The 14,958-nt window shown below is 43.2% G+C and overlaps 2 protein-coding genes across 8 annotated transcripts; both read left to right on the top strand.

Moving 5' to 3' along the window:
- The first annotated feature begins 1,137 nt into the window (after positions 1-1,137).
- LOC137484424 (clumping factor A-like) lies at positions 1,138-2,604 on the top strand. Its single transcript, XM_068208294.1, has one exon. The coding sequence runs from the start codon at positions 1,138-1,140 to the stop codon at positions 2,602-2,604; it is 1,467 nt and encodes a 488-aa protein (XP_068064395.1).
- STX16 (syntaxin 16) lies at positions 2,427-14,847 on the top strand. Of its 7 annotated transcripts, none has more exons than XM_068207983.1 (9): positions 2,456-2,802; positions 5,159-5,170; positions 6,218-6,325; positions 7,245-7,385; positions 7,923-8,085; positions 8,985-9,076; positions 9,230-9,373; positions 9,877-9,957; positions 14,506-14,847. In XM_068207983.1, exons 1-9 carry the CDS (start codon positions 2,668-2,670, stop codon positions 14,629-14,631), a joined length of 1,002 nt encoding a protein of 333 aa, XP_068064084.1. In that variant the 5' UTR covers positions 2,456-2,667; the 3' UTR covers positions 14,632-14,847. The 7 variants fall into 7 exon arrangements, with proteins under 7 accessions (XP_068064088.1, XP_068064090.1, XP_068064084.1 ...); XM_068207986.1 differs by having other exon boundaries at positions 2,457-2,748; XM_068207988.1 differs by lacking the exon at positions 14,506-14,847 and adding an exon at positions 11,019-13,006 and having other exon boundaries at positions 2,457-2,748.
- The last annotated feature ends 111 nt before the right edge of the window (positions 14,848-14,958 follow it).

The following is a 14,958-nucleotide window of genomic DNA, read 5'->3' as shown; positions in this document are numbered from 1 at the left end:
AGTCCCAAATACTTTTATAGCCCCTGCGTAAATTCCGAGCCTGCCCAACGTCCAAAACTTTTTTTAAGTTGGTAAAAATCAGAAAGCAAAATATGTTAATTGCTGTTGTGTACCAAGCACATTGGGGTTCCTACTGGGTTCATGTTCTCCATCCAAATGAGATATTCCAAAAGGCTTTTTCTAAAAGATCCTGGCGAGACCACTGATGGCAGGAGAAATTCCTCCTGACCTCCAGCCACAGCAGCAGTGCCAAGAGAAGGCAGGAAGGTCATTAGCTGTTCTCACAGTATAAAAATTGTTACAGTAGATTAAAAATTAGCATGAAGAAATGAAGCACACACATATATTTTTAAAGCCTTTGTCAGGCAGCCAAAGTGAAAGCAGATTTCACCAGACCACGAAGAATGAAATGCGTGCGTTAGGCCTTGTGTGGCTCGAGCTTATTTCCTTGCTAAATTCCAACTTTCAGGTCTCTCCCGCTGAGGCAGAAGGGCTGCTCGAGAAAACTCCCCAAATATCTTATAATAGCAGAGGGATTTTCCCCCCCTATTTTTCCTGGTACAAGTTTGCCCAGGCGGTTCAATAAAACGAGATAACATTTGCAGAAAACGTGGCTGCGATTACAGACCCTGCTCCTACCCCGTGTGTAAATACTGCCTGGTTTGGGAGGCTGTTTTGAGGGCTTTAGCAAGGGAGTCTCCTGATGATCCTGGCTGTGCTGGGCAGTGGCCACTGCTGTGTCCGTGAGGATTTGTCAGATGTCCCTTGGAATAAAGGCACGGGATGAACTGGAAGGAGCCCAAGCCTCGTGTCACATCTGCCCCACACTGGGACTGAGAGAGCAGAAAAAGTCATTTTAGTCACCGTGTTGCAAAGTCTCTTCTGAAAAGTCAAACACCATCTTGTTGTTTTAAATGCCTTGTTCACTTTCAGGGAACATCCTGGGGTTTGAATGGTTGGGATCAGGGAAAAAAAAAAAAAGAAAAAAAAAGCCACGTGTCATTGTTTGGAAAACAGAAAAATGTCTGGAAGCAAAGGGAATGGCGAGGAAGGGGTGGGAGGGACTCAGAAGAAAAAAACGGAATGGGATGCGGGCATGGATGTGGGGATGGATGAAGGGTTGGACTGGGGAGGGACATGAAGATGGACATGAAGATGGAGATGGGAATGAACGTGGGGTTGATGTGGGCTGGACATGGAGATGGATGTGAAGATGGACGTGGGGATGGACTGGAGGAGAACGTGAAGATGGACAGGGGGATGGCCGTGGGGATGGACATGGGGATGGGGATGGACATGGACATTGGGATGACCGTGTGGATGGACACGGACATGGGGATGGACACAGACATGGGGATGGACATGGGGATGGGCATGGACATGGGGATGGACACGGACATGGGGATGGACATGGACATTGGGATGACCGTGGGGATGGACATGGGGATGGACATGGACATTGGGATGACCGTGTGGATGGACATGGACACGGACACGGCCATGGGGATGGACATGGACATTGGGATGACCGTGTGGATGGACATGGACACAGACACGGCCGTGGGGATGGACACGGCCATGGGAATGGACATGGACATTGGGATGACCTTGTGGATGGACACGGACACGGACACGGCCGTGGGGATGGACACGGACATTGGGATGAACTTGTGGATGGACACGGACACAGACACGGCCGTGGGGATGGACACGGACACGGACACGGACATGGCCGTGGGGATGGACACGGACACGGACACGGCCGTGGGGATGGACACAGACACGGACACGGACCCGGACACGGCCGTGGGGATGGACACGGACACGGACACGGCCGTGGGGATGGACACGGACACGGACACGGACACGGCCGTGGGGATGGACACGGACACGGACACGGCCGTGGGGATGGACACGGACACGGACACGGACACGGCCGTGGGGATGGACACGGACACGGACACGGCCGTGGGGATGGACACGGACACGGACACGGACACGGACACGGCCGTGGGGATGGACACGGACACGGACACGGCCGTGGGGATGGACACGGACACGGACACGGACACGGCCGTGGGGATGGACACGGACACGGCCGTGGGGATGGACACGGACACGGACACGGCCGTGGGGATGGACACGGACACGGACACGGACACGGACACGGCCGTGGGGATGGACACGGACACGGACACGGCCGTGGGGATGGACACGGACACGGACACGGACACGGCCGTGGGGATGGACACGGACACGGACACGGACACGGCCGTGGGGATGGACACGGACACGGACACGGACACGGACACGGACACGGCCGTGGGGATGGACACGCGGGTGCGCGTTGCTGCCCGGCCCCCGGAGCACCGGAACTCTGTCGTCGCGGCCGCGGTCCCGGGCGGAGCGGCGCGGGCGCGCGGCCGGAAGGCGGCGGGCGCTGCACAACGCGGAAGTGCCGGTGCGGGCCGGGGCGATGGCGGCGCCCGGCGGCCGCGGGGGCCCGGGCTGGGGGGTCCCGGTCCCGCCCAGGGGCGTCCCGGCCCCGGCCCTCTGAGCGGTCCCGCTCACGGCCCTCTGACGGGTCTCCGCCCGACCCTCTGAGGGGCGGCCGCCGCGTCTGCCGCGGGCCCCGGGCTGGGCTCGGGCCCGGCGGGGCGGGGGGCCATGGCCACCCGGCGTCTCACGGACGCGTTCTTGTTGTTGCGGAACAACGCGGTGCAGAGCCGGCAGCTGCTGGCCGAGCAAGTGAGTAGTTTCGGCTCCTCCAGCCCTCTGAATTCACGTAGCATGGCTGCTGCGGTGAGTCTCCTCCCTTCATCCTTCTGTACTCGCCGCGCCCCGGGCGGCCGGGCCCTGCCCCGCCCTGCCCCGGCCTCACCCGCCCCGGTTCTCCCTTCCTCTGAGCCCTCTCCTCAAACCCCCCCTCCCTGACCTTCCTCCCTCCGCCGTCCCTCCCCACCCTGGTGATTCCTGCGTTCCCACTCCTTCACGGTAAAGGAATAGAAGAGATCTGTGTGTGCTGCTCGCTTCGTGCACAATAAATCAGTTACTGTTCTAACAGCGTCGTGTTAGCATTGACAGGAGGGGTTTGATGCCTCCTTACCTCCAAAAAGAAGTAAATTCGTAAATCAGAACTCTTCTATTCACCTCCCTGCGGGCCCTGTTAAGTACACTGGTGTAGTTTAGTCCCATTGCTTAAATTCTCCATAAGTTGCTCTGACGTTCATTGCCCTTTTTATTTATCCCTAAATACAAGTAATACTCAAACACATCTGTGAGACAGGGGAGTCAGTAGAATCTAGTGTAACTCCTCTTTACAGAAACTACCAAAAGGTACTGGCTCAGAGGAGTTTTTGTCACTTTTTCTAGGTTTTGAGCTAGTCAGGCTGTGATGGGCTGCTTGGCAGCTCAGCTCTGCTCAGGTTTTCACACTTTCTGTTTAAACTCATCATTTATTCCTCACAGCCACCAGTAAATATCTGCCGGCAGTCTCATCACTCCAAATAGCTTTACATTATTGCATTTTTGTTGGGAAAAGCAGTGCTTCCTGTTGCTGGCAATGGTCTTTGTTCATGGCTAACTTTATTACACCTATGTCCAATAAGCTGTGTATTAAATTGCGTTTGCAGAACAGGAAATGTCAGCAGTAATTTGTATTTTACGTGTGTACTTTGGCTCTGCATTTAGTCCTTGTTAATTTTTTAATGTCACTTCTGTAGATCCTTGGGTTTTTTAAAATACCACCTAGAAAAAGGGAATATATTTCAAAAGTTTTATATTTTTAAAATATCACCTAGAAAAAGGGAATATATTTTAAAAGTTTTATATTTTTAAAATATCACCTAGAAAAAGTAGTGATATTTTTGAACTCACTACTCCTGAGCAATGAAACTGCACTTTACTCAGCAGCCAGTGCAATAACATTCAGCACCTGCATCAAATATTTATTTGCAGTGTTTGTTAACATTAATTGAAGCTTTTTGCTGGGCTGCTCACTCAAATGCAGTGGAGGCTCTCGGTGACTGGGAACTGTCCATCTGTGCAGGGCTGCAAGGAGTCCTTTTTGGCCCTGCTGGGCATTTCAGGCTCCCACAGGTGAGCTGTTTCATTCAGCCAGAGGCGTGAGGCTGTTGGGGTGAGCTCTTTGTCTCTCCTGGGTTCCGGTGCCTGGTGCTCTCACAGTTGCAGGTTTCCCTGGGGTGGTGCCAGCAGGCCAGGGTGGCAAATTCCAGCCCACAGTACTGCAGCTTCCCTTAGCTCATCTCCAGCTTTCCCCTTGAGAAATCCTTTGCTCTGAGAACTCTGTCAAGAATTTCATTCCTAAACTCAATCAAAGCAGCATCTTTAACAGTAGAGTCCCGTTCCAAAAACTTGGGGAATCTCCTAAGAGATCACCAGCTGATGCTGCTTTGTTAAACCACAAGGATTCTGTCCAGTTTTAGGTCTGACTTTGTTAATCTGGGAGTGAAATATCCTTTTGCTTACTCAGCCCCTCCCCAGTGCAAGCACTGATGAACAGAAGGTGCAGACACGTGTCCTTGTGTGTTTTTTCAGATCCCTGCAGGGTTAATGTTCCCTGAAAGCAGAGCACAGCTCAAGTGTGTACAGAAGTGACTGAACATTTGCTTTTGCATTTTGTCCTTTGCTGTCTTTGATCCTGTGAGAATTGGGGTGCTTGGCAGTAAATGTCCTGCAAAAGCTTCTCTGTGCCCCTCCAATCATAACCAAACCCAGTGGATGCTGAGTGCTGCAGTCAGACTGCCCTTGCTGTCATTCTTCACTGGATTCTATTGCAGCTCTTCTGCCCGACATTTCAGCATTTAGAAACTTCACTGTGCAATTACTTTGTAAAACAAACCAAGCTCTGCACTTGATCTCTTATGTTCTTTCTGTTTACCAAGGAACTGAAATGTTTTATGAAAAGTTGGTGTATTAAGCAAAATGCTGACTTTAAATGCAATATCATGATGTATTTATTGATTAACCATGTCTTAAAAGCCAGATTGTTTGTTCTTGGTAAACCATCATGCTTTAGAAATAAATCAGTATTTTCTCAACTGACCATGCCCTATATCTGTGCTATGTCTCTTTTTTCCCTTTTATCTTTTGCTGTCTCTAACTGGATGGGGCTGATGGGATCCACAAATCACTTCAGGAGCTGGATGAGGTATTGTTTTTCACATTTTATTCTGCCATGGTGCATCAAGCCTACATCAGTGAGCTAAAATAGTCTTTCTTTATTCTGCTAGTTTATAGAATTTCATTGTATAGGATGAAGTGTCTTTGCACTTTGCACTGCCTTTGTAGAAGGACAGGCTGTGTAGAGAAATCGAGCAGTTTGTGATGTTATTGTGAATAGATAAATGTATGAACCAGTCTGACTTATGGTGGGCACGTGGGATAGAGTGACTTTGCACAGTGAAGCCATTAACTATTCTTCATGCTGTGCATAAATTATGCAAACTTTATTGATCAGGAAATAAGGTCAGGGACAAAGAAATTGCTTTCAAGAAAGAGCTGCTCAGGAAGGAAGGGAGATTGTTTTTTAAAAAGGGATGGGGTAGGGAACCACAAAACTTTCCAGGCCTGATAAAGGAAAATTACAAATTTGGGAGAAAATAGGAAGGGAAGTGTTTGCATGAAAGCTTTCCCAAGTAATTAGTTAATGCTGTAAGTGGCATCATTGATGATCATCTGCAGTACTGCCTTGGCTATTTGTGTTTAGCACAATTTAGTTATCACTAACTAAGTGATTTAACCATTTGAGATGCTTGTCAGTTTGCAAGAGTGTTTGTTCTTCAGAATAACATTATTTGAGGACAAGCAGTTATAATAAATGTTTTTTCTGAATGCAGTTTTCAAACTTGCCAGGCCCAATATGAGCTGTGCTGCAACACGGGCTGTGAATTGTTGTCTGATAGAAATGTACCGACATGAGAGTTACTCAAATTCTCGCTGCAGTACCACCTTTCCTCCTGGAAAATTTGCTAAGAATTTATTCTAAGAGCAACTCCAAGCTTTCAGATGCTGCAGGAAGTGGGAGGGTGTGGGTCATTAGCACGGCGCGCCAAACCAGGAGACGAGATGTTTGACCACGAGCAAACACATCTCTGAGGTTAATTTCCGTGGGAAGGCATAGATGCACTTTTTCTGATGCTCAAGGAGTTGGATCTAATTAGCACAAGCTAATTTGCTGTCTCTTTTCCCTGTGCAGCTGGCTGATGACCGCATGGCCCTGGTGTCAGGGATCAGCCTGGATCCCGAGGCTGCCATCGGCGTCACGAAGCGCCTGCCTCCCAAATGGGTGGATGGGGCAGACGAGGTGAGTGATGTGCCCTGGCCCATCCAGCTGCACTTCCCATGGAGGGATTTGATACTGTTGTCACTCACATTCTGTCAGTTTCATAGCAGAAATAGTATTGCAAGAAAGATTCAAATAAGAATTTTAGATCGAATTTCTGTTTGAAGCTGGTGAGGGGTGCAGTTGAATAGACCCTAAAATGGTGGAGATGAGCAGTTCAGTGTTTGAAAACAGCAAATGTTGTTGTTTTCTAGCAAGAGAATTTTTCTGCCTCTTCAGTCTAGATGCCTTGCAAGTTTTGGAAATACTTGGACAAATGCAAGGGAATGATTCTGGAAGCATCCAATTAAAAACCTTTTCCAGTATTTGGAGTGTGAAGCTATTCTTGATTTTCAGAAAATCCCTTCTCTTAAATGTGCACTCAGAACACATGTTGGCTCATCAGTTTGTGTGGACAGAACCCATTGTGCAGAAAGATGCTTAGTCTCCTTTTTACTGCTATCATAATCATCCTTACAGATTTATTTTTAATTACTTGACTGAAAGCATGGCATTTAACTTCCGCTGTTGAGCTGAGGCTATTCAATTTCTGACAGAGTTGAAGGTGTGACCTGAATTTTCATATATTTTTTTGGAAGTTGGCTAAATCTTCTTGCTATGATGCTGTATAATTATAAAAATATTATTCCAGCTTAATGAAGCACATTTGAAAGCAGCAGTCTTGTCTAAGATTAATGAATAGATTTTAAAAAGTAGCAAACTCAAATTCTAATAAGAGTATTCAGTTTCTTAGTCAGCTTTTTATGTGGCTTTTAATAATATTTGGTCTGCCTTTTATGTTACAGATTTCTCTCAATGATTTTTGTCTAACATTTGTCAGAACCTTTTCCCCTGAAGCATGAATTAATTCCGTTTCTTCCTGTTGGGCTTTTTGTTTTAGATTCAGTATGATATTGCCAGGGTCAAACAGAAGATGAAAGAATTAGCCAGTCTTCATGATAAACATCTAAACAGACCCACACTGGATGACAGCAGTGAAGAGGAACGGGCAATAGAAATAACAACCCAGGAGATCACACAGGTACAGAGTGCTTTGGCTCCTAAACCTCCAGTCTGGCACATCTTTAGTGCATTAGGATGAGGCAGTGGTTGCTCTAAGCAAAGGATTTATTTTCTGATCAGTGTTGGAGCAAGCCAGAAGTCCTGAGCTCTGCTCTGAACTTCCCAACAAGTCACTTAAACCTCCCTGTTCTTTCCCTTACCTGATTGATTTTCTGCTTGCAACTGGATTGGGAGATTATCAAATCAAATTTACAGCTATTTCAGAGAAATCTCTATCTGCAGGTGTCTGTTCTGAGGCTTGCAGTCCAGCTAACTATAATGAAGCAACTGTCTTTGGTCAGAGGGAGTTGTGTTACTCTGCTGCCTTGTTAGCTCGAAGCTATTTGTTCATTTATGTTCTGTTTCCATGTATTTTTAAACATTGCACGGGGCAAATTTAAAAAAATACTTTAAAAATGTAGAAGTCAAAATATTAGTCTTCAATGGCACTTTGGCAACGTGCTGTTTACAGTGTTTGCTGCTGTATGTTTGTGCACTAATGGAATTGTTCTCTCAGTTATTCCACAGATGTCAGAGAGCAGTCCAGGTGTTGCAGAGCAGGTCACGGACTTGTACAGAACAAGAAGCACGTGTTCTCAGGAATGTAGTGTCTTCCTTAGCACAGTCCCTTCAGGACCTCTCCACCAACTTTAGGCATGCACAGTCTGACTATCTCAAACGTAAGCATAAGAGATGGAACAGTAATGCAGGGGCCCCTTCTGTGGAAAGCACTCATTGAGCTGTGCTTATTTTCTTGGTTGGGAAAACTGAAGCACAGAAGGGTTAAGTGATGCACACAGGACTAACTAGAGGTTGGAACTGGCGAGTTTGTGGTTCACAGCCCATGTTCAAACTGCTTTGTTCTACTTCTTTTTCTTGTTGCTAAAGAAGAAATGTCATAGTTGAGTGTATCAACAAAACCAGATTTCATCTATCCACAATTTTAATGCATTTCACTTCTCAAATTGTGATCGCAGAGCTGCATCTGTTACACTGGTGAAGCAGCCACTGGTCTTCAGCCATGATACCTGCTGCAGATGGCAGGCTGTGATAGATAAAGCTTAAGAGCTAGTCTGTGATAAATTAAAATTCTGCATCCATAAACAGATTGGAAGTGCAATAATTTCTGTTTAAAAGTAAGATTTTGTTCTGTTCAGTTTTAAGCTGAGACAGATTTTTTAAATCTTGAAAGAAACCCACAGAAACTGTGTTTTTAAATTTAACATTTATATTTCTTCCTCCTGTGGTATAAATGGCACAGGTGGAACTGAAGATCGCGGTTCAGACAAGGATTGTTCCCAAGAGAATTTGATACAAAATAGCCTGGAGTGATCACACTTTAAGGCTCTTAACCTTCCTAATTTTTTTAGCTTCATAGAACATAACAACTTAAAAAATCACTGATTTAATCAGTCTTGCAAGTCTGGTTGAATTTGTTATGCTTTTGTTAAATAGTAAGCCTGATAGTTAAAATTTAAATATTGTGATTTATGTCATTTACTACCCAGATTTTCTTTAAACCTTACCTTGATTATAGTCTTCTTAAATATCATGCTCAAACATAGTTTGTCTTTTACAGGTATGAAAAATAGAGAAGAAAGGTCCAAACACTTCTTTGACACCTCAGTCCCACTGATGGATGATGGGGAGGATGATACACTTTATGATAGAGTAAGTTAAGATGTTATTACACAAATTCAATAGGAATTGCATTTTCTCTTCTCAGATTGTAAATATCTGTCTGAGTTATGAAATCTTTTTATTATTTTAATTATTTCCACGTCGTTAATATTAGTTCAACATGTAAATCTTCTGTTTCAACAGGGTTTTACAGATGACCAACTGGCATTGGTGGAGCAAAACACACTGATGGTGGAAGAGAGGGAACGAGAAATCCGTCAGATTGTGCAGTCAATCTCTGATCTCAACGAAATATTTAGGGACCTGGGAGCAATGATAGTAGAACAGGTACATGGACAGCACAGTGTTAGTGAGAAATGGGACATTCCATGTAGTGTGAAGGCTTCCAGACTCACTTTTCCTAATTTACTTCTTCATGCTCAGGTTTTCTGTGCTTGAAATCTGCCACAAGTTGAGTTAATGAAAATTAATAAAAAATCAACTAGTGATGTGGGTTAGACTTAAAAACCAAAAAACGTAGAAAGCCAAAGTTCACTTGGTTATTTCTCCCAGAGATCAGCTTATGTTGAATTTGTCAGCCAAAAGCACCTGGTCTGGAATCAAGATGATTATAAGGGATGTGATGTGAGATGGTGACAGAGCTGTTATTAGGAACTGAGCAAGGAAGTTGCTTAATGAAGTCCCAACTAGTTCTGTAAAAGTTCATTGTTTACATAGCCCATGAGCTGTTTGCTGGGAGTGTTGTTAATTTCTCTGCTGCTTATGATAACAATTGCTTTATGAAGTTCATTTAGGTTCAATTTGGTGCTTGTTTTCTCCATTTTATTTAGGGAACAGTTCTAGATAGAATTGACTATAATATTGAACAGTCATGTATGAAAACTGAAGAGGGTCTAAAACAACTGCATAAGGTAAGCTGATGGAATACTTGAACCATTTTGCATATCTAATAAGCTTTTCTAATTAAATAGCTATTGAGATATTCAGTCAATTTTCAGTTGGACATTGTCCCTTTTAGAAGTCCCTGCTGTGCAGTGTGAAATGTCCAGCTGCACTGCAGGAGGAGCTTCCCGTGTAACTTCTGTTAATGTCATGCTTGATGCCTGGAGTTGATTTCTTAAAAGACTTTCTGGGCATCCAACCAATGTGCTTTGATATTTATATTGCTGACCTGGTGGGACCTGTCTGCAATTCCTTCTCTCTTTGAAAGGCCAGGCACTTGGGAATAGGGCTGGTTATTGGGTACCTCACTGCAGATTTTAGTTTGAAAGCATTATCTCAGTCATGTGAGCAGAAAGAATAATTATTCATGTTTTCTCTTACCATCTGACACTTGTTAGATGTTAGGTCCAACCTCTTGCTTTAATGTGAAGCTTTTGCTATGAACACCTGAAAACTTTTTAAAACTTTGATCTCAGCAGATCAGAGTTTTGTGGTCATTTTGCTTTTGTTTTATTTTGAAGGCTTATTAATTAGAAACAAAATACAAGCTTTGTTTTGTTTAGCTTCTATTAATAGACTTTCATTTGGCTTTTGGAGAGTTTCCTCTATGTTGTATCCTATTAATTCCCCTGCAAAACGGAGGAGAGGGATGAGAAAATATGGTTAGAAGAAAAAAGGAATTAAGCAGAAAACTTGAGAACCAACTCAAAAATAAAGCTTTCAGTTGTAAGTGAAATTAAATGAAAATACACAGCTAACCAGGTACAACAAATGTGCCTATTAAAAAAGGAATTTTGTTGTGAATTTTAATGTCCTTCAAACATGATACAGGAATATTATCTCAGCAAACTGAGTCTTTAACATGGGTGGATGTGACTTCAGTGCACATTTACCTTCCCTGGAGCTCCTGGTGCAGATCAGAGTTATTGTGTGAGAATTGCCTGCAATATATTACACTTACACTAAACAAGAGTCTGTACTTCAGCCTTGCAGAAATGTAATTATTAACTCTTTCCTCTCTGTTTTACAGGCAGAGCAATATCAAAAGAAGAATCGGAAGATGCTCGTTATTTTAATTTTGTTTGTTATAGTAATTGTCCTTATTGTTGTTCTTATTGGTGTAAAGTCACACTAGGTTTCGCTTCATTTTCTCATTTTTGGAGTTTCTGTGAACTTTTTTCCCAATGTGAATGGATGGACCTGCACTCCAGAAAGCTGCCTTTGAATGTATGAGCCCTTGTGGTGCAACGTCTGTGCAATGTTTCTGTAGAATTCTTCAAAGTACAAGTTTGGTGGTCTGTGAGGTGTTTGTAAGGATTATATGGAAAATGTCAGGAAATTTGATCCTCCCATACAAAAAAATTCGGTGCTCTATGCAGAGGTATTTTGAAACACAGTGCTTAAGAATAATTAAAAATTGAAGTTTACCAGTTACTACAGTAATTAGTGTGTTACTGTGAGCAAAAATATGTTGTCTTCTATATTCTTATGTCATAATTGTTACAGGCTTCAAGTTTAAACCGTGTTACTGATTCAGTGGGACTGGATATCAAAAATTGATCTTGATGTAAAATTTGTTGAGGCACAAAATTGTTTGATTGAATGCCCATTCTTCCAGACTCAAAAACTCCAAAGAACTGGATAGGCAGCTGAAAAGGAAAGCTTTTAGCAATCAGAACATAATCCAGCCCCTGTGATCTTAATTTAGATACTGCACCATTACTAAGAATGAGTGGTACTTGATCTTGTAAATAACAAGATGTAATCACTGGCATAATTTAACATGTTTAGTTAATTAAAAAATTTTCTGAGCTTGAGTAATCATGGGAATGATTTTCCTTCATTGGGATGATCATGTATTTTTTTCATGCATTATTTTTTTAGCTAAAGTACAGACATTACATTAAAGCAGTGAAGTTAAGCTGAAAAAATGGAGTAGAAACCCAAAAAGAGAATCTCTCTGGCCTGCTGCAGTGGGTCTTGGATGTTTCATACTGTAGCTGCTGTATAAGTTGTTTATTTTACAATGCATTTGTCCATATGGATTATGTTTTTTGTATAAGGAGTAGCTTCACTACAGTAGATATTACATCCATTTTCCCTGACAGAAAATTCTCTTTCAGATGTCTGCCTGGGAGAGGACGTGTTTGTGGTCTTTTATTGACCATGAGAGTGTCATGCAAGTGACTTGTTACAAGGCCTTCAGTGGAGAATTTGGGGTTTTCACTGCTTTTTTCAGTGGAAAACTTTGCTGCAGGCCGTACAACAGAAATTAAGGCAACACAAAAGTAATAGAATTCTCTTAATTTAATTCAGGCCTGAAGTGGTGTGCAATTGTAGAGGCCTTGTCTTAATATTTTGAATATTGCTTTTTATATGTTTGGTTATTTTTTTATTTCCCCAAAGGGACTGTAACTTCCTTCATTCTTTGACTGATACAAATGCTCCCCATAGAGCTGCAGAGATGCTCTGCTCCAAGCCCCAGAAGTGCAGTTTCAAAACACTATGATACTGAAGTTGCATCTCTTGCCTGCCCTGAGTTTCTTTACTCTGCGCTAAAGAGGACGTGAGACGTGGCTTTAAACTGACCATTTTCAGGGATGGACCTGAAAGCAAAGACTGCAAAAACATGAAAGCCTTGGCTTTCTGTGAGGCTTAGGAAAAGCTTTGTACCACTCTTGTTACCTCTAGAGAAAGGGGATGTTGAACCACCAAAACCAGTTCAAACTCTCCATGGAATTCATGAAGTAAATTGGTGAAAGGAAGAATGAGGCTTGTGTTGGGTGTGCAGCTCCCCTGTTCTGGTGATAGAACTTTCAATGATCGTGAGTAAAACTACTGTCTCCCTCGTGCTGTCTGCATCACTTGGTGTGAAGCAGCAAATGGCTATAATTTAATATACTGTATTTGCAACTTTCTAACATGAGATCGTGTTATTTATTTCTGTCTTGACCGGTGCTTTTGACATTTTATCATGGCAGATGGTTTCAAAGAAGTAATAAAACACTTCCAACCTAATTGGGCAATTATTCTTTTTTTTAATTTAAATTATAAACTGAAACGTACTTTTGTGATGTTAACATGTTCCTGTTCTTCATAATAAATGAAAGTGGCAGTGATGTGCTACTTTTTTAAAAAAGTAGCTTTCTATAACACAATGTCATTTGCATTGTCAAGAGCTATTTCCCATGAGTTATGCCCACTCTCTACCTATTTTCTACCCAAATTCTGTACGAGGAAATGCATTTTTAATGAGGTTAAACTCAGATGTCAAGTGTCCTATGTAACTGGAGCTGGAATTTATTGAAGCTTGATTCTATTGAGGAAGAAAACTCGGGACGGGCTGGATTCTAAATAATTGCTGGTGTGTGGCTTATTCTGAGTCAGTCGGAATAACTGTCAGCAATTCAACCAAACCTGATGCTGTGCTTGTGGGAGTGTCCCCACAAGAGGGGATCTGTCCATGCCTTTGGGCAATGAAAGCCCAGAAAAGCCACAGCAGCTGCTGCCTCCTCAGGTGCTCCAGGAGCTGCCCGAGCCTCCTGCCTTCGCTTCTGCCCAGCCCTGGAAATCTCTGTCTGCTGCTGCAGCCAGAGCTGGGACCCTCTCTCAGCTTCTTCATGGGTGCTGGATTCTTCTCAGCCTGTATGGTAGCTCAGATTCCTTACAAAAGAACAGAACAGCATTGCTAAAGCAACTCCCAGGGATTTGTGTCTCCTCACCTGGTGGGAATGGCCTGTAAAGCTGCTGGCTAGTACACAGTTTCTCCATAAAAATGCATGTGAGCGTGCAAGAAATGAGCTCCAGCTTGTTAACAGAAATTAATTACATGCCAAAAGGACAGTATTAAAAGCACTGTGATAGCAAATTTATTTTTACTGCAAGTTTTCTTTAGCAACTGAAAACTAATGTGGAAGAATTGGGTTTTCTCTTGCTGATTTTTGGGATGTGCTAAAAATTGGATATCTATCCTTAATGCCATGTTCACTACCTAGATTGCACTGATTTAATGTTGGCTTTCATGAACCACAACACAAAGGAGTCTGAACTCTTGCTTAAGTGTTTGGAAACTGCTTTTGGTACAGCCTTGCTAAACCTAAGTTCTTGGATAGGTTACAAAGAAACTGATTTTGTTGGAAAAAATATGGTTACTATTTAAAAAAACCCAAACCAAACAGTCACCTTAAACAAAACTCATTAAAACAGGGAATTCATTATAATTTTGCATATTAATTATGATGGATTGTGTAAGATTATATTTTACTGGCTTAATTCCATGAATACTTGTAGAAGATCAATAACTGGAAGACAGGTCCTTGCTGCAGCTTCTGCTGAAGCTCAGACAAATATAAATGTTTGCAGCTGCTGGTGGTGGGACATTCACAGGGAGTTTCTGTAGATAAAATTGATTTCCTCTGTCCATTCCCTGCATGAGGACCCGCCTCTCCTGCCCTTAACTGCAACAAAAGGATCCGTGGGTTAGGTGAGTGTTTCCTACTGTTTTATTTGCCTTTCAGATGCTGTGGATTCAGAGAATGTGCTGGTTTTGGACTCTCAGAGCAGCAGGAATAGCAGAATTTGAACTCAGTGATTGGGAGCTTACTGCGAGGAGGAATATTTGTAATGTCTCAATCCTGAAGTAATTGCTGTGTGTCCTCTCACTCCCACGTTGATCTCACGTATTGGCATAACAGTGGACCCTGAGCAGTGTATTTTATGTGGCTCAGTAAAGAGACTCGGTAAAGTTGGAGCCTATATATTGAGTTATTCTCCCATCTGTGAGGATGCACGACCAACCTCTGCAACAGATATTCCTACAACTTTTATTTTCAATGAAGTTTCTGTGATGTCCCTTCAAAGACCATACTCTAGGGAAGCTTTTTTTCTGGAATTCAGCCTGGATTTAGGTTTTTTTTTTTTTTGTTTTTGTTTTTTTTTTTAATGTGTATTTCCATTATATGCATCAGAAT

Source organism: Anomalospiza imberbis, chromosome 17, assembly GCF_031753505.1.
Source record: "Anomalospiza imberbis isolate Cuckoo-Finch-1a 21T00152 chromosome 17, ASM3175350v1, whole genome shotgun sequence".
NCBI classification, from domain to species: Eukaryota; Metazoa; Chordata; class Aves; order Passeriformes; family Viduidae; genus Anomalospiza; species Anomalospiza imberbis.
The sequence above is the reverse complement of the archived record's forward strand: the minus strand, read 5'-3'. Positions and strand labels throughout refer to the sequence as shown.

Coding starts and splice junctions, on each gene's coding strand:
- STX16 (XM_068207983.1), top strand. CDS start 2,668: ATGGCCACCCGGCGTCTCACGGACGCGTTCTTGTTGTTGCGGAACAAC. Junction 6,326..7,244: donor GGGTGGATGGGGCAGACGAG/GTGAGTGATGTG, acceptor TTTTTGTTTTAG/ATTCAGTATGATATTGCCAG. Junction 9,958..14,505: donor GTCTAAAACAACTGCATAAG/GTAAGCTGATGG, acceptor TTTGCCTTTCAG/ATGCTGTGGATTCAGAGAAT.
- LOC137484424 (XM_068208294.1), top strand. CDS start 1,138: ATGAAGATGGACATGAAGATGGAGATGGGAATGAACGTGGGGTTGATG.